The 23,789-nt window shown below is 40.6% G+C and overlaps 1 protein-coding gene and 1 pseudogene across 7 annotated transcripts in view; one reads left to right on the top strand and one right to left on the bottom strand.

The window, feature by feature from the left end:
• Window positions 1–23,789, top strand: part of TASP1 (taspase 1) — a 403,549-nt gene that overhangs the window by 242,202 nt on the left and 137,558 nt on the right. For 6 of the 7 annotated variants that reach the window (XM_050745319.1, XM_050745316.1, XM_050745317.1 and 3 more), the window contains one exon: window positions 16,719–17,797. The exons of the other annotated variant lie outside the window; for it this stretch is intronic. In XM_050745319.1, coding sequence (XP_050601276.1) covers window positions 16,719–16,811 — 93 coding nt within the window. In that variant the 3' untranslated portion in view covers window positions 16,812–17,797. Of the gene's footprint in view, window positions 1–16,718; window positions 17,798–23,789 lie in introns of those variants that run through there. 7 annotated transcript variants of the gene reach the window in all.
• On the bottom strand, window positions 13,597–15,616 carry LOC126929255 (glyceraldehyde-3-phosphate dehydrogenase-like; annotated as a pseudogene).

Below are 23,789 nucleotides of genomic sequence, written 5' to 3'. Positions count from 1 at the left end.
ACCAAACACTGCAGAAATTATTAAATATTGTCTCAGAATTATAGACGGAAATTTTTGTCTCAGGAAGAAACCAGCTGGGCATGGTGGCTCATGCCTGTAATCTCAGGACTTTGGGAGACTGAGGCAGGCGGATCATGAAGTCAGGAGATCGAGACCATCCTGGCTAACATGGTGGAATCCTGTCTCTACTAAAAATACAAAACCCCCCCCACCCACACACACACACAAAATTAGCTGGGCATGGTGGCACGCACCTGTAGTCCCAGCTACTTGGGAGGCTGAGGCAGGAGAAGTGCTTGAACCTGGGAGGTGGAGGTTGCAGTGAGCCGAGATCGCGCCATTGCACTCCAGCCTGGGCAACACAGGGAGACTCCATCTCATAAATAAATAAATAAATAAAACCACATTTTATTCAATGTGGAGGGCCAGAATAATCACCGGCAGTGTGGATGCTGTTTGTCATCAGATGAAAGAATTGTCTTTACAATAAAGATTTCCAAAATGGGAAATTATACATTCAACAACCTTAATAAAACATTCTTTCAAAAAAATGAAAGAGGAAATTTAGATGGACACTTGTATCTCCTGATGTATGTATTTTGGTCAGCTTCTTCACAAGCTTACCTAACTGCTTACATACCTTAAACTTTGATTAAGTATACATTTTAAAATGTTATCCTATTAATTTACTCTTGGCCTTCAAGTATTACCAGTGTTAAACTACTAAAAGCACACAATATCTAGTAAACTGCCATAGGTTTCTCATAATTTCACTTTTCTTTCCATCTGTTTAGGGATATAAAGAATTTTTCAGGCAAAGTTGCTGCTTTAGGGAAGTGATTTTTCTGAAATTGGATGAGGATTAGTGAAATAATAACACCCTTATTTGTTTTTAATTCTCAAATGTTTTATTCACAAGGTTATTGGGGCACAACTGACTTAATAAGTGTATCCTGCTCTTAAAGATAAAAATATAACCAAGGTAAAACAGGTGACTTTGTGGTATTAAGACTAGGGCAGTAACACAAAAGATTATTTGTGCTAAAAAGATTTTATTGTGTGTAACAAAAGATTATTTCTGAACAGAGATTCAGAAAAGAAATGTAAATGAGAGATAAATTAAGAAATCAAATTTGATATAGGAATAGATGTTTGAACTGGAAATTACAATTTATTTGAGATATTTTTTCTTTCATTATTTTATCATTTCAAATGTAAATTATGTATGTATGAATCTTGATGACTATTAACTTTTCTCAGCTTCAATGTCTGAAAACCTCATAAAATCATCCTATTTACCTAAATAATGCAATTTATTTATTTATTTATTTATTTACTTTAGAGACAGGATCTTACTCTGTCACCCACTCAGAGTGCAGTGGCACAATTATAGCTCACTGTAACTTCAAACTCCTGGGCTCAAACGATCCTCCTGCCTCAGCTCCCCAAGTAGCTAAGACTATAGGTGCACCACCAGGCCTGGATAATTTTTAAATGTTTTGTGGAGATGAGGTCTTGCTGTGTTGCCCAGGCTGGCATCGTCTCAAACTCTTGGCCTCAAGTGATACTCCCACCTCGGCCTCCCAAAGCACTGGGATTACACGTATGAGCCACTGGACACCTGGCCTATGTATAAAACTTTAATAAGATCTTCTTGGGACAAGGGTAAACCCTCACAAAGCTAAATAATTTTCTTCCATAACTTTAACTTTGTTCACAAAGTTATGTTGAGTGAACAAAGCCAGACATAAAAGAATACTAAGTGAATTATTCTATTTATATGAAGTTTAATAACTGGCCCAACTAAGGTATGGTGATAGAAATCAGAAAGTGATTGCTTCAAGAAAAGGGCACAAGGGAATTTGGGGGCAGTAATAGAAATGTTCTGTGTGGAAAATGTTCTCTTTAGGATTTGGTTTCATGGGGGTACAAATCATTAAAAATCATCAAACCCTTTGCTTAACATCTGTGCACTTTATTGTATGTAAAATCATACCTCTATTTTTTGAAAGTCTTAAAAAAGGTATTAGCAAGACTATCTTGGTTTGTTTTTTACAAGACAGGATCTTTCTCTGTCATCCAGGCTGGAGTGCAGGGACCCGATTATGACTCACTATAACTTCAAATTCCTGGGTTCAAGAGATCCTCCAGCCTCAGCCTCCCTAGTAGCTAGGACTACAGGGGCACACCACCTCACCTGGCTAATTTTTATTTTATTTCTTGTCAAGACAGGGTCTTACTATGTTCCCCAGGTAAGACTGTCTTTAAAGAGGCATATAATGTTCGACAGAATGTGCCTTAGAATTAGTCAGACTTGGATTTCAATCCTGGAGTCCCTGCTTTACAACCCGTGACAAGTTACAACTTTGATCCTTAGTTTCCTCATCGTTAAAGTGGGAATACTATTGATGCTTTGATAGAATTCTGAAAATTAGTTGAATGATAAAAGTGAAGTGTGTGTAATAGATGCTACATTTGTTATGATGGGTGGTGGTGGCAGCAGTAGTTGTGGTAGAGGAAGAGGTGATGGTGGAAGTTGTAGGAAATCTCTCAGGACCGTCACACCACAGGTCCCATTTACACTGCAGTTATGCTTGCAAAGGTGCCATTTGTATTGACTATGACAAGAGTGATGCCACCTGAATTTTCACCCTGCTCCTTTGGTGGAAGTGGCAGTGGTTATTACATTTTGTCAAACTGCAACTCCAACTTGCAAGTTAATGTTAATAAGTTAATGTTAATAAGTTAATAAACCAGCTGGCAAGTGAATTCAGAGTTCTCAGAACAGGAAAAAAAAATTGTTGGAAGCTGCAAGAAAAGACATTCCTCCCTGAACCCTGCAATTCAAGCCAAAATGGTGGCAAAAGAGCTCTTTCTAAAAACTATCTGATAGAGGTCTACCACTTTGACAGCGCCACAACTTAGGTTTTTAAATCAAACCTAAGGTGTGCCTTCAGCATTTCTTTTAAGCTCACCCAGCCAAATAATTTTCCTTTTGAAAGTAGAAGGGAGAATGTTGCTTACTAGCTATGTTAAATTTCTCTTGTGTGAACCTTGATTACAGGCAGTCTTCTCGTATTCCACTGAGCACTGGACAGTGGAACACCTCCAGGATGTATTGACCATGAATCCCTTAAAAGAGACTTCAGTTTCACAATAGTGGCCAATGGCATTTAGTCATTGATGGATGTATTCAGCCAAATACATTTATTGGACCATATTTTAGATTTGACAGGAACCACCGAGATACAAATTGGCCTTAGTCTTAACCAAATTCTAACTGCTTTTGATAATCTAATTCTGATATTATCCAACAACTAAAGGCATCTGATCCCTGGCAGGAAGCCAACTGCCTCGGGATGGTTGTTAAGGCACCACCAATAAACCTGTGTACTAAGAAAACATCCCAGACAGCTAAGTTTGGCAAGTGCACTTAGAAACCACAGGAAAAGTGGCTAATCACTGATTTTACTTGTACCTTTTAAGTTTGCCTAGAATTTCAAATGCAGAAACTTGTGTTTCTTTTCCATGCTCTTAGGGCTGCCAGGATAATCCATTGGGTCTATTTAGAAAGTTATTTACACAAACAGGAAAAGATTGCGGAAGATTGAATGTATGAAAAACAGTTTCCTCAGCCTCAAGTTAATTTCTAAGAGTCATTGATAATTTTATTTTTGCCTAATTAGTCTTACATCATTAATTTCTTCCAAGTGATTCATTCAACATTGCTCCAAAGCAATAAATAGAAAAACAGAGAGGGAATTTACTGTGTTGTTAAGAGTATAAGTCTTCTCAGGGGTGCGAATAATATGTATTCAGATTATTCTCATTTTAATCATGGTGTAGGGTAAGATCTTTGCAAAGATAAATGTCTATTTTAATCTATTACTTGACTTGTAGACCCTCCATGTTAGTTGAAATGAAGTGAATAAACTTTTTTGTTTTAGCAACATGAAAAGTAATGAAAACATTAATTTCTCTATCTCTACATACATATGTAGTTATCAGTCACCAATGTGAACTTAACTTAGAGTATCACCTTGTTACCTTCTAGTACCCAACATTTTAGATAAATATGTACCTTCCCAGCCAGAGTCATGCCTGCTGTTTGCTCACAGGACATATAACCATGACATGTAAATGAGACAAATGTACTTAAAAATGATTGACTTTATTATGAACAGGAAATGAGTAATGATTACCTATGATGTTTATTTTTTTTTGGATTGGGAAGCAGTAGCCAAATGATGAAAGGAATTTTCTCTTGTTTTTTCAATCTCGAGACAAAAAAAAACTATAATCTTGGTCATGTCATTCTTGTTTCATGTTAACTTACTAACTTGAGAAAAGATAGTGATTTCTGTGATTGTAAATATTGAGAATCCCCCATTGATTTTATGCTGTAACAACTTTTATTACATTATTTTATTAAATGGGTGAGTTACAGATATGGAATCTACTAGGTGTATATTATATGTGCAGGTACTAATGACATCACAGGGCCCAACACATAGTAGGCATTTGGCGGACAGCTCTTTAATGAGTGACTGCGTGTTGAGCTTTAGGGTAGAACTTTGAGTTAGGATGGTGCGTAGATACAACATTTTGTTCCCGCTGTCCTTTCTTCCCAGTAATCTCCAGATTTGAGCTCAAAAGTTGTATTCATCATAGCAGCTTTGGAAAAAAATTAAATCTATATAAAATACAAATTATGTGGAAAAATTGTACACAGATTTAAACTTTTAAAATTTTATGTTAAAATATGATTTTTAAGTTCTGGTTTGTTTTCTCCTATAAGAGCAGATGATTTGACAACACTGGGACCCACTTCCTATGTGGCAGTGATTGGTTGGAACCAGGTGGTAGCCGCCCTGTTTAGTGAAGCCTGGGCGCTCCACTTCCACAGTCCTACACCTGGCCTGCTTCACAGGCATTTGAGACTAACCCGTGTTGTAGATTTTGAACCCTAAGCCAAGTCTATCTGCTAGAATACATTTTCATTCCAGTATGATTTGTTCAAATAATATAGTTTATGTTTTTGAAAAAGTCTTCATCTTGGAATGCTCGTTCTGTTTAATCCTAAGGATTAGAATTCCTTTATGATAGTTACAATGTATGACTTTTATGTTCTATAAGTAAAGCAATACTGAAAATTTGTGAAAACTTAACATTTTAGTATTAACTAATTGAGACATTTGGCTATGGTTGAGCTGTTCTCTCTATTTACATTTCTTTCCAATACCTCTGGATGCAGTACATGGTAGGCACTGACAATTTGCTTTTATGCACTGGAGCTGTCATCACTGTACTGTACATATTTGGACTGCATGTCTGCTGCCATGTTGAAGGGTAAAATGAAACTTAATTTAGGATGAGGGTTATATTAACAATTCACTAGTAGGAGATGCTCAGAGTACTTGGAAATAGATTTTTCTTCACTTGAAATAGAAAATTAATTTTAAATGTGCTTCCTAAAACAGATTAGAACCCCAATAATTCTTTGATTTCTTCCATTGATGGCTTTTGTGAATATCATGGTAAAATTTTGAACAGTTAAGAGTTAGGGATATTACAGTAGCTAATAATGACTGACTAAGAAGGAAGCCTTATTACGTGGCTTGAGATTTCAGCTATTTAAAAAAACTTCAGTTTACTTAGGAGTAAAAGTTTGATAAAACACAGTATCTCATTTTTTGAATGAATTATTTATTAAACAATTAGCATTGAGTGTCTTCTATATTCAGGTACTCTTCTGGGGACATCATAGTGAACAAAGCAGACAAGAATCCCTGTACTTGAGGACTTACATACTGGTGGGGGAAATAATGAACAAGATAAGGCCTATACTATGTTTGTGATAAGTACTGAAAAGAGATGTGAAGCTAGGAAAGGGGTTAGGAGGTACAGGGGTTCCAATGTTAGGTAGGTTTCTCTTCAAAGGTGTCATTCAAGTATAGTCTTGGAGGATTTATGTGAGCAAGGCAAGAACCTATTCCAGGCATAGGGAACAGCAGGTACAAGGACTCTCAATTAGGTGTGTGCCTGGTGTGTTTCAGGGGTAGTGAGAAGGCCAGTCTTAATGGGTCCGAGTAGGCAATGGAAGGCCAGATAGATTACATAGTTTTTTATCCATGGTCAGTATTTGGGCTTTTCCTCTGAAATGAGAGCCATTGGAGAGTAATGAGCAGTGGAGTGATATGAACTGGCTTACATCTTAAGAGGTGACTCCAGCTGCTGAAAGGGAGGCTGGGTGGAAGGTTGTTGCCATAGAGATGAGTGATAATAATGACTTGGACTCGAGCATTAGTCACACGGGTCATGAGAAGTAGTTGGCTTCTGCGTGTATTTTAAGATAGAGCCAATGGGATTTGCTGATGGGTTGGATAGAGATGTGAGAGAAATAGAAAAGGCAATGATGACTCTTAAGATTTTGGCCTAAACAGAAGAATGGAATTGCCATTTACTAGGGTAAGGAAGAAGGTGAAGTGGGGGAAAAAGACTTGTGGGGGAAGTAGCAGAAACTCAGTTCTGCATATGTTAATTCCAAGATGCCTGTTAGGCATCAAATGGAGAGACCCAAAAGGTAGCTGGATATGTGTGTCTGGAGTTTAGGAGAAAGGACTAAGATGGAGATACATATTAGGGAATCTCAACATAATAGATTTTTTTTATTATTATACTTTAAGTTCTAGGGTACATGTGCACAACGTGCAGGTTTGTTACATACGTAGACATGTGCCATGTTGGTGTGCTGCACCCATTAACTCATCATTTACATTAGGTATATCTCCTGATGGTATCCCTCTCTCACACCCTACAATAGGAACACAGTGTGTGGTAATCCCCTTCCTGTGTCCAAGTGATCTCATTGTTCAGTTCCCACCTATGAGTGAGAACATGCAGTATTTGGTTTTCTGTTCTTGCAATAGTTTGCTGATAATGATGGTTTCCAGCTGCATCCATGTCCCTACAAAGGACATGAACTCATCCTTTTTTATGGCTGCATTGTATTCCATGGTGTATATGTGCCACATTTTCTTAATCCAGTCTGTCACTGATGGACATTTGGGTTGATTCCAAGTCTTTGCTATTGTGAATAGTGCCACAATGAACATACGTGTGCATGTGTCTTTATAGCAGCATGACTTATAATCCTTTGGGTATATACCCAGTAGTGGGATGGCTGGGTCAAATGGTATTTCTAATTCTAGATCCTTGAGGAATCGCCACACTGTTTTCCACAATGGTTGAACTAGTTTACAGTCCCACCAACAGTGTAAAAGTGTTCCTGTTTCTCCACATCCTCTCCAGCACCTGTTGTTTCCTGATTTTTTAATGATTGCCATTCTAACTGGTGTGAGATGGTATCTCATTGTGGTTTTGATTTGCATTTCTCTGATGGTGAGTGATGATGAGTATTTTTTCATGTGTCTGTTGGCTATATGAATGTCTTCTTTTGAGAAGTGTCTGTTCATATCCTTTGCCCACTTTTTGATGGGGTTGTTTGTTTTTTTCTTGTAAATTTGTTTGAGTTCTTTGTAGGTTCTGGATATTAGCCCTTTGTCAGATGAGTACATTGCAAAAATTTTCTCCCATTCTGTAGGTTGCCTGTTCACTCTGATGGTAGTTTCTTTTGCTGTGCAGAAGCTCTTTAGTTTAATGAGATCCCATTTGTCAATTTTGGCTTTTGCTGCTGTTGCTTTTGGTGTTTTAGACATGAAGTCTTTGCCCATGCCTATGTCCTGAATGGTACTACCTAGGTTTTCCTCTAGGGTTTTTATGGTATTAGGTCTAACATTTAAGTCTCTAATCCATCTTGAATTAATTTTCGTATAAGGAGTAAGGAAAGGATCCAGTTTCAGCTTTCTACTTATGGCTAGCCAGTTTTCCCAGCACCATTTATTAAATAGGGAATCCTTTCCCCATTTCTTGTTTTTGTCAGGTTTGTCAAAGATCAGATGGCTGTAGATGTGTGGTATTATTTCTGAGGACTCTGTTCTGTTCCATTGGTCTATATCTCTGTTTTGGTACCAGTATCATGCTGTTTTGGTTACTGTAGCCTTGTAGTATAGTTTGAAGTCAGGTAACGTGATGCCTCCAGCTTTGTTCTTTTGGCTTAGGATTTTCTTGGCAGTGCGGGATCTTTTTTGGTTCCATATGAACTTTAAAGCAGTTTTTTCCAATTCTGTGAAGAATAAATATTTTTTTAAAAAAACATTTGGATGAGATCACCAAGGACGTGAACACAGACAGGAGAAAAGATCCCTGGGGAACTTTTGTAATTATTAGTTAGGGAAGCAGCCAGGGAGACTGAGAAGTTACAGTCATAGAGGTCAGAGGAGAACCAGGTGAGAGTGGTGTCCTAAAAAACAAGGGAAAAGGGTGTTTCAAGGAGAAGCAGGTGATCAACTTTATCAGATGCTGTTACTGGACCTTGTGAAATTAGATCTGAGGACAGGCTATTGGATTTGGCATTGGAAGTCATTTCTTATTTCGATAAAGAGGGGTTTTGGTGGAGAGGTGAAAGCAAAAAGTTGATTATAGAGGGCTTAAAGAGAAAATGGAAAGAAAGAATTTGAGGTAATAGGTGTAGAGCACTCTTTCAAAGAACTGTGCTGTAAATGGAAGTAAAGAAATGGAGTGGCGACTGGAGGAGGAGGTAGATCTATAGAGTTATTATTCTTACCTCAATTTCCAGTGCAACCAGATGCTTCACTTTATATCCAAAACACTTCATAGACATTTTTCTTTAAAATGAGTGGAAGAAAGTGGTCTGTTGTGTCTTTGGACACTCCAACATTTAGTGGTTGGGGAGATGAGGAAGAATCAGCAAAGGAAAGTGAGGTTAAGTTTTGGAGTAAAATAAAAGGAAAGTTTCAGCATATTATTTGTAGTAGTTCCAGGTACACCTAGTATTAAAGGAAGGCATTCCTTGACATTTGGGATGAACTAACTTTACAGAGTCACACAGGTCTTTTGAATGCAGGATGTCTGAACCTTTCTGTGCTCATGTGCCTGTCTAGCTCTAAGAAGGGTAGAACAACATGGAGCGGTACATTTGCAGCTTTTGCCCATGCTCCCGCACTGACCCCTGCTTTTTTTAAAGAGAGAGCACTTCCCAGGACCCGGCAGAAGTCAGCTTGAGAAATGCTGCTTTCTGGGTCGCAGTGCCTTAACAGTTCTTTGGGTGCCTTAACAGTTCTTTGGGGGCACGGGTCAGATCAGTAAGTCAGGAAGCACAAGATTTTGACAAAGAGAACTTTCTTCAAATAAGTTGTTGGTGGTTTGTATTTTTCCCCTCCAAAATTCCTCACTGACCGATTAACTGAGATTCTCAGGAAATTGTCCATTACACAAATGGAGAGTGGCCTCATTCTTAATGATAGTTTAAGTGTTAGGCTTTCATTTCTTTTCAAATACAAGATGCTCTTTTCAAACTATAGTAAGATTCATGTTACCTGACAGCTTACCAACCAGAAGACCATAAATGACATTTTGGGTTTCACCTAGTACAAATCATCAGAATGTTGAGACCAGGTTCCCTATGAAGAGGAAACTGGGCTGTCTTGACTAAGGAAATGGTGACCCAGAGCCTCCCCTTACAGACCTGAAAGGAAACCCTCAGTAGTAAAACTCTGTAGAATGTCAAAATCAGAAAGAACTCTGAATATAACTGAGTTGAAAGTTATGTCTTTACCTACAAAGACATTGAAACCCAGAAAGCTAGTGATTTCCAAATCCAGAAACTATCTAATCTATCAACAGAGAGTTGAGGCTCAAACCGATTTCTCTGAGTCCCAGAATCGTCTTGAAATTTGTTGGTAAGATTTGTGCCAGTAGCCTCCCTGAGCAAGCCTTGTTTCACCCTGAAAACCTGCTTTTCCAAAGCCTCCTGCAGTTAGAGGCATGTCTCTTAACAGAGCCAGATTTAGAATCCTCCTTCATGGTAAGTCTTCAGGGGGAGTCAAGATAGCCCTAAATTTGGAGTGCAGAGGCTTTCATTCACAGTTTTCCACTTCCTCTCTGACCATAAGCAAACCACATTACCATTCTGAGTCTCATTTGTTATTCTTTTTTTTAATCTGGAAAAAAATAGGTGTAGTATATATCTTTCTGTCTGACGTGGTATTTTGAGGAGATCTCATTGTTGCAGAAGCGCTATGGAAACTAAAGCATTATGCAAATATAGGGACTTATTGTTAAGGTTTCACAAGGAACTAGTTTTTGCATCCTGCAAAGACACAGTTGCATTCAGAGCAAGATCCATGTGTTTCATTCTTCTGTTCCCCCATAATAACTTGCAGAATAAATATTTGTTAAATAATGGAGCACTTTTATCACCTGTAGCAAGAGGGAATATTCATGATAATTCTCCACGTAAGTGGTGGAATAATAGATACTGTGGAGCTTGCCATGTTTATGTGAGTATCTTCACAGGGCTTTTAACCTAAAAATAGGAGGGAACTCTTATCTGATGTTGCCTCTGACTGAAGTATGGTGTCAGTGAGCCTGGTGATAGTAAGAACCAAAGTGACCTTGAGGCTGGTACAACATGCTGCTCTCATCAGACGGCATTTTAATCTTATTTTAAGGCTCCTTAAACATGATATGTGTATGTGAGAACAATAGAACTTTTTGCCCTCACATATCCCTGTTTCAGTGCTAACAATGAAATTTACCCGAATGTCATCTTTGTGTTTCATCCACATTTGCTAGTGATCTTTTATGGCATCCTTGTTTTCAATGTGGAGAATGAGGTATGAGTGACACACAGTAAGATGAATAACATATGGCATTCCTTTCTCATTCTGTTGATATTTCTGATTGGTTGGTTGAACTTGGAAATTATATCTTCAGAATTGCTCTGGCCTATTTAATACTTTTAATTTAAGACAATGAGAAAATAGAATTAATACTTTTTTTTGATTCATTAACAATGTATACACAAGCTAAATGAAGTCAGCATCAGAGATTGTCCAAACTCTGAAAGGATGCTCTAGAGACCGTCTAACCCAGTCTTCATTTTCCATTGCCCAGCATCACACAGGCTTAGTAAGTGGGCATCCAGATCTTTTCACCTATAGTTAATGGATTTTTATTCTATAAAATATACACATTATTCCAGACTATATTAAGAAGGTTCATGTGAAACTGTCAGCTAGTTGAGTACATCTGCTTTCAGGATTAAGTCTGAAGACCAAATTCTATTTTTAGAGCAGTTAACTACATTCCAAGGTTTAATGCTGCACACAAAGAATGCCTAGAATATACTTATTCACAAATTTGTGTCTCTTTGAAAGACAGCTCTTAAAAAGCAATGGGCAGGGAACTTCTGGGAAAAGGATGGGGGTGGGTGGCAGTATCTCCTGATTCAACTCATTAGGACAGAAAAAAATTTAAAAGCCCACAGTAGAAACAAGACAATAAAATCCAACCAGACACACTTCCCCAGCCCTTCTCTTGCCTTTCTCTCTGGACTTAGTCATTTAAGGTATATCACATTTGTGGCACTAAAAGAAAGCTGAGGGCAGTGGCTCATGCCTGTAATCAGCACTGTGGGAGGCCGAGGAGGGCGGATCATGAGGTCAGGAGATCGAGATCATCCTGGCTAACATGGTGAAACCCCGTCTCTACTAAAAATACAAAAAAAAAAAAAAAAAAACTTAGCCAGGTGTGGTGGCAAGCGCCTGTAGTCCCAGCTACTCAGGAGACTGAGGCAGGAGAATCTCTTGAACCTTGCAGGCGGAGGTTGCAGTGAGCCGAGATCGCGCCACTGCACTCCAGCCTAGGTGACAGAGCAAGATTCCGTCTCAAGAAAAAAGAAAAAAAAAAAAAAAAAAAAAAAAAAAAAAAAAAAAAAGCTGAGGGTGACTATTATCATGTCAGGCAAGAATTCACAATGCAAGGATATAAGGTAATACCCAGCTCACAGTACAATCTCACAGTACCATATTTACATTGCCCAAGTAGTGTTGAATACAGAAGAGAAGCTTAACTTGTTGTTAAATGGATTTTTATTCTATAAACTATACACAATATTCCAGATTCTATTAAAGTTCATGTGACATTGTTAGTGAATGAAACATTAGATGTTTTCTATTACTCAGCAATTTGAACAGTAAGAAAGAATTAACGGGAGAAGGGAAAGTGGTAGAAAAAAAGGATCTCTGTTTCTTCAAAAGTACATGGTAACATCAAATTGAGCTGAACACACTTGTGTCTCAGGAGGCTCGAGTTTTTCCAGGAAGGAAAATGCCCACGCAAACAAGTTTACCCTAGTGTTTTTCACGTTCCTCCTGGTGTTGGATTTGTCAGAATGTTATTAATGCAGCATAACACAACAAACGTACAAGACTCAGGACCCCCATTTGACTACTGTTTAAGTTGCTCATGCCTCCAATGGTCTCTATCTGGAAGCGGACTTTTTAAATTAAGTCATGTGCAGTTTTCTTAGAAACCATACAAGAGCAGTTTCTAAGGTGGTCTTAAAAGATCTTAACATTGAGTATGAATGACAGGAAATTTCAGCTATTACTTAGATTGTGATTAGGTTATCAGGTAATGATATACTTTCTATATTACTTTTAATTTTCTTATTTTAGAATCTTTGAGCTAAGATTTTTTAATCCAGTGTATTTGATTTTATAAAAAGATATAGCCCTAATAATGTTGGCTTTGAACAGTCAGTTTAATTTATAAGTTGATAGTTTTTCAAGGGGTGTTAACCTCAAGAATCTGTCTGTGCTTCTCTGGGAATTAGCAACAAAGCAGCAAATTATAACTACACGGCCAGTGGATCCCATTGGTGTGGAGCTGTGTGCATCTGAGAATCTAGAGCTCCATCTCTATTCTAACAGCACCATCACTTGGAAGGTGGAAAATTTTAGTTAGTCAGTACTTAAAAAAAATCTAAGTTTGTTTTGTTTTGTTTTGAGACGGAGTCTTGCTCTGTCGCCCAGGCTGGAGTGCAGTGGCATGCAAGCTGGGCTCACTGCAAGCTCCACCTCCCGGGTTCACGCCATTCTCCAGCCTCAGCCTCCCAAGTAGCTGGGACTACAGGTGCCCACCACCACGTCTGGCTAATTTTTTTGGTATTTTTAGTAGAGACAGGGTTTCACTGTGTTAGCCAGGATGATCTCAAACTCCTGACCTTGTGATCCTCCTGCCTTGGCCTCCCAAAGTGCTGAGATTGCAGTCGTGAGCTACTATACCTGGCCTTTTTTTTTTTTTTTTTTTTTTTTTTTTTTTAAGAGGGAGTGCTGGAGTGCAGTGGCACAATCTTGGCTTACTGCAACCTCTGCCTCCTGGGGTCAAGTGATTCTCCTGCCTCAGCCTCCCGAGTAGCTGAGATTTACAGGCATGCGCCACCATACCCAGCTAATTTTTTTGTTTTTTTAGTTTTTAGTAGAGATGGGGTTTTGCCCTGTTGGCCAGGCTGGTCTCGAACTCCTGACCTCAGAGGATCCGCCCGCCTCAGCCTCCCAAAGTGCTTGGATTACAGGCGTGAACCACCCGCACCCGGCCAAAAAAATCTAAGCTTAATCTTTACTATGGCAAACTAGTGTGACTGACTTTTCAACCAAACAGATTGGTCATATCAGTTAAAACACTTAAAATGTTTTCCTTTTTTTTTTTTTTTTGCCTGAGCACAGGGGACTTTATTCATGGCATACAACAGGGTGAGGCTCCCTAGAACCCTCCCTCTTCAGGGTGTCTGTGTGGACATTGTGTGGAGGGGAGATTCTCAGCGTGGTAGGGGACTGAGTGTGGACAGGGACTCCCAGCAGCTGAGGGTCTCTTCCTTTCATGATGTCACTGGGGCTGGTGGTCCAGGGATCTTACTCCTTGGAGGCCATGTGGGCCATGAGGTCCACCACCGTATTGCGGTAGCCAAATTCATTGTCATACCAGGAAATGAGCCTGACAGAGTGGTTGTTGAGGGCATTGCCAGCCCCAGCATGGAAGATGGAAGAGTGGGTGTCACTGTTAAAGTTGAAGGAGACAATCTGGTGCTCAGTGTAGCCCAGGATGCCTTTGAGGGGCCCTCTGACGCCTGCTTCACCACCTTCTTGATATCCGCATATTTGGCAGGTTTCTCCAGATGGTAGGTCAGGTCCACAACTGACACATTGGCAACGGGGACATGGAAAACCATGTCAGTGAGCTTCCTGTTCATCTCGGGGATGACCTTGCCCACAGCCTTAGCAGTGCCAGTAGATGCAGGGATGATGTTCTGGAGAACCCCACAGCCATCATGCCACAGTTTCCCTTGGGGCCATCCACAGTCTTCTGGGTGGCAGTGATGGCGTGGACTGTGGTCATGAATCCTTCCATGATGCCTAAGTTGCCATAGATAGCTTTGGCCAGGGGTGCTAAGCAGTTGGTGGTACAGGAGGCACTGCTGACGATCTTGAGACTGTTGTCATACTTCTCATGGTTCATGCCTATATGAACATGGGGGTCTCAGCAGAGGGGGCAGAGATGATGACCCTTTTGGCTCCCTGCTGCAAGTGAGTCCCAGCCTTCTCCATGGTCGTGAAGGTACTGGTGGACTCCACAATGTACTGAGCATCAGCATTGCCCCATTTGATTTTGGTGGGATCTCACTCCTGAAAGATGGTGATGGGATTTCCATTGATGACAAGCTTCCCATTCTCAGCCTTGATGGTGCCGTGGGATATGCCATGGGTGGAACCATACTGGAACATGTAGACTATGTAGTTGAGGTCAAGGGAGAAGTCATTGTTGGCGAGAACATCTACTTTACTGAAGTTAAAAGCTGCCCTAGCGACCAGCGCCAAATCCTTTTACTGTGGCCTTCACCTTCACCTTCACCAGGGATGTGGCTAGCACTGCACGAAAAGATGTGGCTGTCTCTTGAACGGGAGGAGCAGAGAGCCTTAAGATTCTGCATGTTTATATAGACATAGCCCTAGAATGGTCTGTTTCACTCATTTACCCACTCAGCATTTCCAAAGTGGTGTGCTTCTATGTGAAACACATGGTCAGGTACAGGGAAACTGAGATGTATGTTAACACAAGCTTCTGCCCATAACTGACTTTCAATTACAGAAACCTGAAAACTCAAAACCAAGACTGGATGAGAAGGGCTCATATGGGTGCTATAGGAGCTAGAAGAGTTTCTAAGTTAAGTTGGGTGCCTGGTCAAGGCTTCCCTTGAGAAAGAGCCAGAGAAGGGTGTTAGAGACATGGCGTCCAGCAAGGAGTGGAGGGAGATGACCCAAAATGGATGTCTGCTGCTTTCTCATGTATCATTTTAATGTGTTATTTCCCATTGTTCCAAATTCCTATAAAAGTGCATTGCTATTTAAATATGGTAAAGGTACCTTATTAAGTTCTTCTGCTTGTGGGATACTCTAGAGTCTACCTAGTCCTTACCCATTTGCTCAATGTAAAATAGTTTATTGCATTTTTTATGCCGACATCCTGGTTTGTTGTAGAAAGTGGTCTGTTTTTAGGCTAAAGAGAAATTTAAACTCACTTCTCTCAAAAAGAACTCTGGAGATAAGTTCATATAAAACATTATCTTCAACAGCTCCCACTGTTTATATGATTTGATGCCCCACTGAGCCGCCACAGGAAGCTTCAAACACATCTTGGCTCACACTTTTTCAGACCAAGGTTACTTGTCTTCTGATGAGACTCCCCAAGGTTTCAGTACTTAGGAAAAGCTCGTTTAGAGAAACAAGTAGAGAGGATTGCCTGAAGTTTATGCAGCCCCTCTTTCTTCTTAGAAATTCCAGGCATTTATCTATCCTTGGATTAAGCCAGATCACCAAAATGAGGAATTCTTGACTGACCTCATCCTGACCCCTCATGAAACAGAGTGAAGTGCTTACTGTCTTCTACCAGAGCCTCCAGCCCCAGCCTCCTTGAGTGATGTTGTAACACTCAGCCCTACAAAACTCCCCGTTGTATAGCTGATGTCTTCACTCAGTCCCTAAACACAGGGCCCTCTTTACAAAGACCTATAGGAGAAATGACTCCTTGGTCTCAGTGCCAGGAACAATTGTTCTCATCCAAGCAATGAGTTTGCTTTGAGCTTTATGCTACATGAACCACCAACCTGATCTCTGTTGCTAGGAAACTGAGAGACAGGGCAGCAGGCTTGCCTCTGGCATGGGTACCAAACTTCTCAGCTTTGATTTCTTTGTTAGCCCCACTTCCGTCTTTACCTTATTTTGTAAGCTCTTGTTTTTCTTCTCATTTCCTCTCCTATTTTAGGCTATTGAATTGCCTGAGTTTTTGTAAGCTACTGAAATTCTTTAAGGAATAAATTTGGGGTATAAACATGAATTAAGTATCCTTAGTTACTCTGTTTAGAGGACAAAACATATACAAATTACTAGTTTTCACATAACAACTATACTCAATAGAGCTGGCATTAAAACTGCTACTCTTGTGAATATGACTGAACTATACATTCTGTGTCAGGGGTCTTGACTAACTTGGTCACCTCTGTATCTCAGTTACTAGTGCTGTGCTTGGCATGTAGCAGATGCTCAGTACATATTTCCTCAGCGATTTGAACAAACGGTCTTTCAGTAACTAAAGTTTACCAGTGGTACAGTCTGTGGCTGCTCAGAAGCAAAGTGAAGGCCTAATGCTCTGGTGTTTCCTCTACCTTTTTTGGACACGGGTTGGGGTGTAGGACACTGCTGACCCCCCCTGATGCTCTCCTGTCTCTGTCTCTGCAGACTCACATTTCAAGACTCCCTCCCGGTGCGGTGGCAGGACAGTCCGTGGCAATCGAAGGTGGGGTGTGCCGCCTGGAGAGCCCAGTGAACTGACCCTTCAGGCTGAGCGTGAAGCGTCTGAGAGGCGTTTCAGAATCTGAGCTTTTTGGGATTTTTAACTGAAGTTGGCTGTTTTATCTTTCTTGTTTTATAATTCCTATTGCAACCTCGTGCACTGCTCGAGACACAAGTGCTGCTGTAGTTAGCGCTTAGTGACACGCGGGCCTTTGGCGGGTGAGCGGGACTGTGTGTGTGTGTGTGTGTGCGCGTGCGCGCGTGCGCACGTGTGTGTATGTGTGTATGTGTGGAGTATGTGTGTTTGCTTCTCCCTGGATGAAATAGAAACTCCTCATTGTGTGACCAGGAATGGTTAAATCATCTTTACAAAATGTGTGCTTTAACTGTTTACAAGTAAAACCTAAAGTTGCAGGAAACATTTTTTATTTCATAAAGAGGTACCAACTGTCGCTGATGTAATGTGTCAGAACTGAAGAGTAAATCTACTTGTTTAAATGACTTGACAGTGGTAGTGCTTCATTTAATAACAGTGATAAGTAATAAAATGTTTTTATTTGTTAACCAGTTTAAGTGGATCCTGTGGTAACTTAAACTGTTGTTCTCATCCCTTATACGGGGCATTTTTCTTTAACAAAGAATGGTTTCAGTGAAACAATCTAGCAGAGAATTAATGTCAGAACCTTTTTAAATAATAGTCTGATTGATACAGTTTGTACTTCTTTCATCAAGCTTTTCTAAGCTTAAATATTGCATAGCTTCGAGCTGTATGGACTATATTATGAAAGAATATGTAAAGAGAACATACAGTAATGCACAGTCCTTAATTTGTGTATAATGGAATGTTATTTACAATATAACACTGTAAATAAGAAAGCAAAGTTTATGGGAAAATTCAATATTATCTTTGTTTTTGTTTAAATATATTTTTAAGATAAAGGCACAAAAATAAAAGAAGTGTATTACTGGGTATAGTATGTGACTCTTCTTCTCAGACTAATAAATTATCTTTTGAATCCTTGATTGGACAGTTGTTATTTATTTTGTTTATAAAATGTTCTCCCGGAAATCATACCATTATTCATCTTGCTGTTATTCTAATTGTTCCAAGGCCAGTCTTACGCAGTTAAAGAAGACACTGGCAAGATGAAAGTTGAACTTAGTACATGACTGAATGGTCAATAATGGAAGTCCCAAAATTTCTGTTGCAATTTGATAAAAATAACAAGGAGAAGGAATAAGAACACTTTGCTTTGAAAAATTGTAGTGGCAGCTAAAAGCTCGATAGTTTCAGTTGATAAATTACTTCTAAATGTTGTATTCAGGGATTCTGGAGCCACGTAAGAAAACCAAGACTTTCCTTTTGATTTTTTTTTTTAATGTAAGAAGTAGTTATCAAGAAGATACTAAAGATAGACTCGCTCAGGGGGAGGAAGTTCCCTGCACCATGTAATCATGGCTCTGGGCGGTAACTGATAAAGCCCAGATAAAATTATACACTTGACATCAATGTATGGCCAAATTATAAAGGAAAGACAACCAAAATGGAGTGGGTGTAAATATGAATAATTTGAGAGTTGCCGATTTGTATTCCTGGTACAGGCAATTACATTTGTCTTGCTGTGCTCTCATAGACAGGTTGGTGCCATGGTATCTGTTTCTCATTCTTAATCAGGCTGAGAACTTAGTGAGAGATGGGCTGGCTGGTGGGGAGCCTTTGGCTTCAAAAGCTTTCAAAGACCTGTTACCTGTTGGCAGAGATTTTTCAGGAACTGGATTGGATCACATAAAACTATCAGGACACTTTGGAGTCTGAAAATCGTCTGACCAATTTCACCAGGAATGCCACTTCTTTCATCTCCTTTTGCCTTTTCTCCATTTATATTTAAAAGTCTGAGCTTGTTAAGGACCCCTTTTATTAAGAGTTTAAAAACTGGCCAGTATAAAAGAGTACAGCCTCTCCAAGAACAGTTTGTCAAGACTTTACTCTCCAATTTTCTAAACTTTTTTAAAGGAATATTGTGAAGCCAAGAGGGGGAACATAGTGATATTCAGAATCATGGAGGCAAAAATGTAACAGGTAATATAAGTTCCTTCCTTATCAGATCAGATATTAAAGATCAGCTACTGGAACCAGAGAATACTGAGAGATGTAAAGTCAACTTCATTTCACACTAGAGTAGAAAAGGTAGAAACAGATAGGGAAATAACCTCATTCTCTAGTCTGGCTTATGTCACCAAGAACCTGAAGCTGTGTATTAAGTTGCCCACTTTTAACATGGATACTTTTAACTATGGGCCTATATTTGATTTCTTTGTAAGGTCTGAGTGCTGGATATCTGGTTCTCTTGAGTACAATTAAGCCTAGTCTGGATTCCTCAAGGTGGTCACTGACCTAGCTCTGGGTTTGGAAACAGGGGCATCTCCAGGGCTTGGTGAGGAGGCAAGAGCATGTGGTTTTGCTTAAGGCACCTGGAGCGCCTGTGCTGATTGGGCTGTCTTGTCAGCTCTGCCACTGCTTTCTCTGCCTTCAGTATGTCTGCCTATGGCAGGCCCTTTCTTACCTTCTAATTACCGCTTCTGAATGTGAACTTGATGTGGAGAAAGGAAAACACTTATACTCTGCTGGTGGTGATGTAAATTATGTCAGCCACTGTGGAAAGCAGCCTGGAGATTTCTCAAATAACTTAAAATGGAACTACCATTCAACCCAACAATCCCGTTACTAGGTATATACCTAAAGAAATGTAAGTCATTCTGCTGTAAAGACAATACATGCGTATGTTCATTGCAGCACTATTCACAATAGCAAAGACATGGAATCAACCTAGATGTCCATCAGCAGTGAACTAGATAAAGAAAATGCGGTACATATACACCATGGAGTACTACACAACCATAAAAAAGAACGAAATCGGCTGGGCACGTTGGCCCACGCCTGTAATCCCAGCACTTTGGGAGGCCAAGGCGGGCGGATCACCTGAGGTCAGGAGTTTGAGACCAGCCTGGCCAACATGGTGAAACCCCATCTCTACTAAAAAATACAAAAATTAAGCTGAGCGTGGTGGTGGGTGCCTATAATCCCAGCTAATTGGGAGGTTGAGGCAAGAGAATCACTTGAACCTGGGAGGCAGAGGTTGCAGTGAGCCAAGATCATGCCATTGCACTCCAGCCTAGGTGACTGAGTGAAACTCCATCTCCAAAAAAAAAAAAAAGAATGAAATCATGTCCTCTGTGGCAACATGAATGGAGCTGGAGGCCATTATCCTAAGCAGAGAATCAAATACTGCATATTCTCACTTATAAGTGGGAGCTAAACTAAACACTGAGTTCACGTGGACTCAAAGAAGGGAACAATCGACACCAAGGCCTACTTGAGGGTGGAGGGTGAGAAGAGGGTAAGAATTGAAAAACCACCTATCAGGTCCTATGCTGATTAACTGGGTGATAAAATTATCTGTAAACCAAACCCCCACAACACTCTACCCATGTAACAAACCTGCACACCTACACCCTGAACCTAAAATAGTAGTTGGAAAGATAGAAAATTAATGTGAAATTGAATTTGGATATCAATATCTGTTAGAAATTTTTACAAAGTGTGTATAAATAAGTCCTAGATGCTAGTCTGAGGGGCTTGTCTGTGAGCAAAGTGAATGAATATTGGTTTATGGATATGAGGACATCTCTCGACGCTACTCAAAAGCCTTTTTTGCATAATTCCCAGTTTTCTGCCACATTTGAGAGTGGTAATTTTTTTTTTTTTTTTTTAGACTTTGAGACGGAGTCTCGCTCTGTCGCCCAGGCTGGAGTGCAGTGGCACGATCTCGGCTCACTGCAAGCTCCGCCTCCCGGGTTCACGCCATTCTCCTGCCTCAGCCTCCAAGTAGCTGGGACTACAGGCGCGCACCACCACGCCTGGCTAATTTTTTGTATTTTTAGTAGAGACGGGGTTTCACCGTGTTAGCCAGGATGGTCTCGATCTCCTGACCTCGTGATCTGCCCGCCTCGGCCTCCCAAAGTGCTGGGATTACAGGCTTGAGCCACCGCGCCCGGCCTCATAACGTAATTTCATGGTAAATTTTTTTAAATGTCTTCCAAAATTTTTCTTAAAACTGAATGTTTAAGTAAGGCACATCAGGTTTGTTCTGACATAAATCCTATAAACGCTCAACACTGGAGTCCCTTCTGGCTGCAAAGCCCAGACTTCCTGTTCACTTTGAGGTTGCAGTGGCTGGTGGAGGACCTTCAGAGGGAGCAGAGGTGGAAGCCACTCCATGTCGCAGGAACACTGGCCCAAGACAAGGCTGAGCCCAGCAGCAATGAAACCCTGTGTTTATGATTAATGTATATGATTACTTTGTCTTCCTTTATCCTAAACCTTTCCCAGAAGCTGATTAACCAGGGGAAAGAGGTATGAGTAGGTAAATGTAGTGGGCTATAGTGGGAGTGAATGGGAGTTTGGAAACATAAAGTTAATAATATCACATTAATATTTGTTCGGGGCCTTCAGAATTCTTAAGGAACACACCACCCTTCCCCAGCACTTAATTTGCATTCAAGTCTGCAAGGTATTGGCCAGATGTCTATGATCAGAAACTCACAGGCTGACCAAATTGACCAGGCAATCTTTTTTTTCCCCCTATGCTTCTGTCTCTAAAGTGTTTGGCCACAGGAAGGATTAAATCTAAAACTGGCAAGGGCTTCCCTCCAAGGCGGCACACTCAGCTTCCAGACGACCATCAGCCAAGCCCAAGGTGGTTCATGATGACCAGTTGTGGAAAGCTGGGAGGGAAAGTGAGTTCAGTGGTTTCTCCTTTACATGGTGCAGTTGCTGAAGCCCTGAAACCACAGTGGCAATGCCAGAAAAACTTTGTGGGTGGGAGTTTCTTTGCCTGGAATTGCCATGGGGATTTCTTTGATTGTCCACAGAGTGTCAGAAGCCTGAAAGAAAAAAATTCAAAACAATTCCTTTAACCTCTACTGTCGCTATTGTGATGGAGATCCAAAGAGTTACTCCTAAAATGATCTTTCCTGGCCTTGGAAAATCCAGTAATGCTTACGAGGTAGAGGACATCTTCTAATATATGAAGAAAAACGTGTTCTTTTCCATGTACAGGTAGTAAGATTTTATTATTTCCACCCAGGTTCTTCCCCCACACCTGTTAACTAGCAGTCTTTCCCATCTGGTAAATGGTAGCTCCATCCTTCTGGGCACTCAGGCCAAAACTCTAGGGGTCATCTGTTTCATGTTCTATGGCTGAACAACAAATCACCCTAAGCCTTAGTGGCTTAAACAACAACTGTTTTATTTACCCGCAATTCTGCAAATTGAGCTTGACATAGCTTAGTGGTTTTTCTGCTGCTCTTGCTGGTAGTCGCTAGTGTGCTGCATTTAGCTGGAAGGTGAGCTACGGGATAGGCCGAGCTGGGATGCTGGATGGCTGAGTGTCCTTCTTACTCCATGCAGGCTCAGAGCCTCTCTACAGCATCTTTCCACACCATGTCCCCAAAAGACAAGGGAGCTCAAGCTTCCCAGGAGCAGAAAAGCAGAAACTACCAGGCCTTCTACAGGTTTAGGTCTGTAGAAGACCTAAACCTGTAGTTCTTCTACAGATGACCCAGCATAATGGCCCAGCATCACTTTTGCCACATTTATTGCTTACATTAAATCACCTGGTTCAGCCCAGATTAAAGAGGGAGGGACAGCCTAAGGACATTTGTAGCAGAGGCTAGATTCATTGGGAGCCACCACCTGACATCCTTGAATTTTTACTTTCCTTCTGATTCCACAACCAATCCATTCACAAATCCTGTTGGCTTTCCTTTAAAGTGTATGCTGAATCTAACTGCTCCTTACCACCTCCACTGCTACAATCAGATTGTCTTTTACCTGAGTTATTACAATAGGTTCTGCACTGGCGTCGCTGCTTCCACTCTTGTCCTGACAGTCACCTGTGCAATGGCAACCCAAAGGAGTAAGATCATGGCAACTGTCTGATCAAAACCTTCCAGTACACCTTGTCCCAGAGTTCCTACAAGGCCCTAGGATCTGAACCTTCTTGTTCTCTGACCCCATACTAGTTCTTTGGCCTCCTTGCTGTTCTTTGAGCAGCCCACACACCCTTCCATCTCAGAAGCATTGCACATGTTTGTACCCCCTGCTTGGCAAGCACTTTCCAGATGGCTTCACATGGCTTGCTCTTCCCTCATCTCCTTCAGCTCTGCTGGAATGTTACCTTCTTGGCAAGATCGTCCCTGAGCACCCTCCTAACCACACCGCCTCCAGCACTTTACATTCCTTTTTTGCTTTATTTTTCTGTCACTTTTCACTTTCCACAAATATATGGACACTTAATTTTCAACAATTATGGCATAGCAAAGCAGTAGGAAAAGTGTATTTTTAAATGTTCCTGGAGCAAGCAGATATACAAGTGAAAAAATGTGAATTATATCTCATGCCATACACCGAAATAAATTACAGGTAAACTGTAAATCTAAATATAAAAGACAAAACATATTTATTTATTATTTATTTTTGAGACAAGTTCTCCTTCTGTTGCCCAGGCTGGAGCACAGTGGCACGATCACGGCTCACCACAGCCTCAAATTCCCAGGTTTGAGCAATCCTCCCACATCAGCCTCCCAACTAGCTGGGACTACAGGTGTACACCATGACACTCAGATAATTTTTTATATTTTGTAGAGACAGGGTCTTGCCATGTTGCCCATGTTGGTCTTGAACTCCTAGGCTCAAGCAATCCTCCCACCTTGGCCTCCCAAAGTGCTAGGATTACAGGTGTGAGCCACTGCGCCTGGCCAAAACAAACTTTTAGAAGATAGTTTGAGGATGTTCTACGTCTGGGGTGACAGCACGAGAAGCTCCACAGACTCCCACTTCCCAGAGTCTTTGGAAAATGTTCTAAGAGCATAAAACAGATTAAGAAATATGTATTCAAGAAAAAACTACTGAAACTGGCTAAAAACAGCTAGTTTGTGGCATTTAGGCTATGACCC

Source organism: Macaca thibetana, chromosome 10 (assembly GCF_024542745.1).
Source record: "Macaca thibetana thibetana isolate TM-01 chromosome 10, ASM2454274v1, whole genome shotgun sequence".
NCBI classification, from domain to species: domain Eukaryota; kingdom Metazoa; phylum Chordata; class Mammalia; order Primates; family Cercopithecidae; genus Macaca; species Macaca thibetana.
The sequence above is the reverse complement of the archived record's forward strand: the minus strand, read 5'-3'. Positions and strand labels throughout refer to the sequence as shown.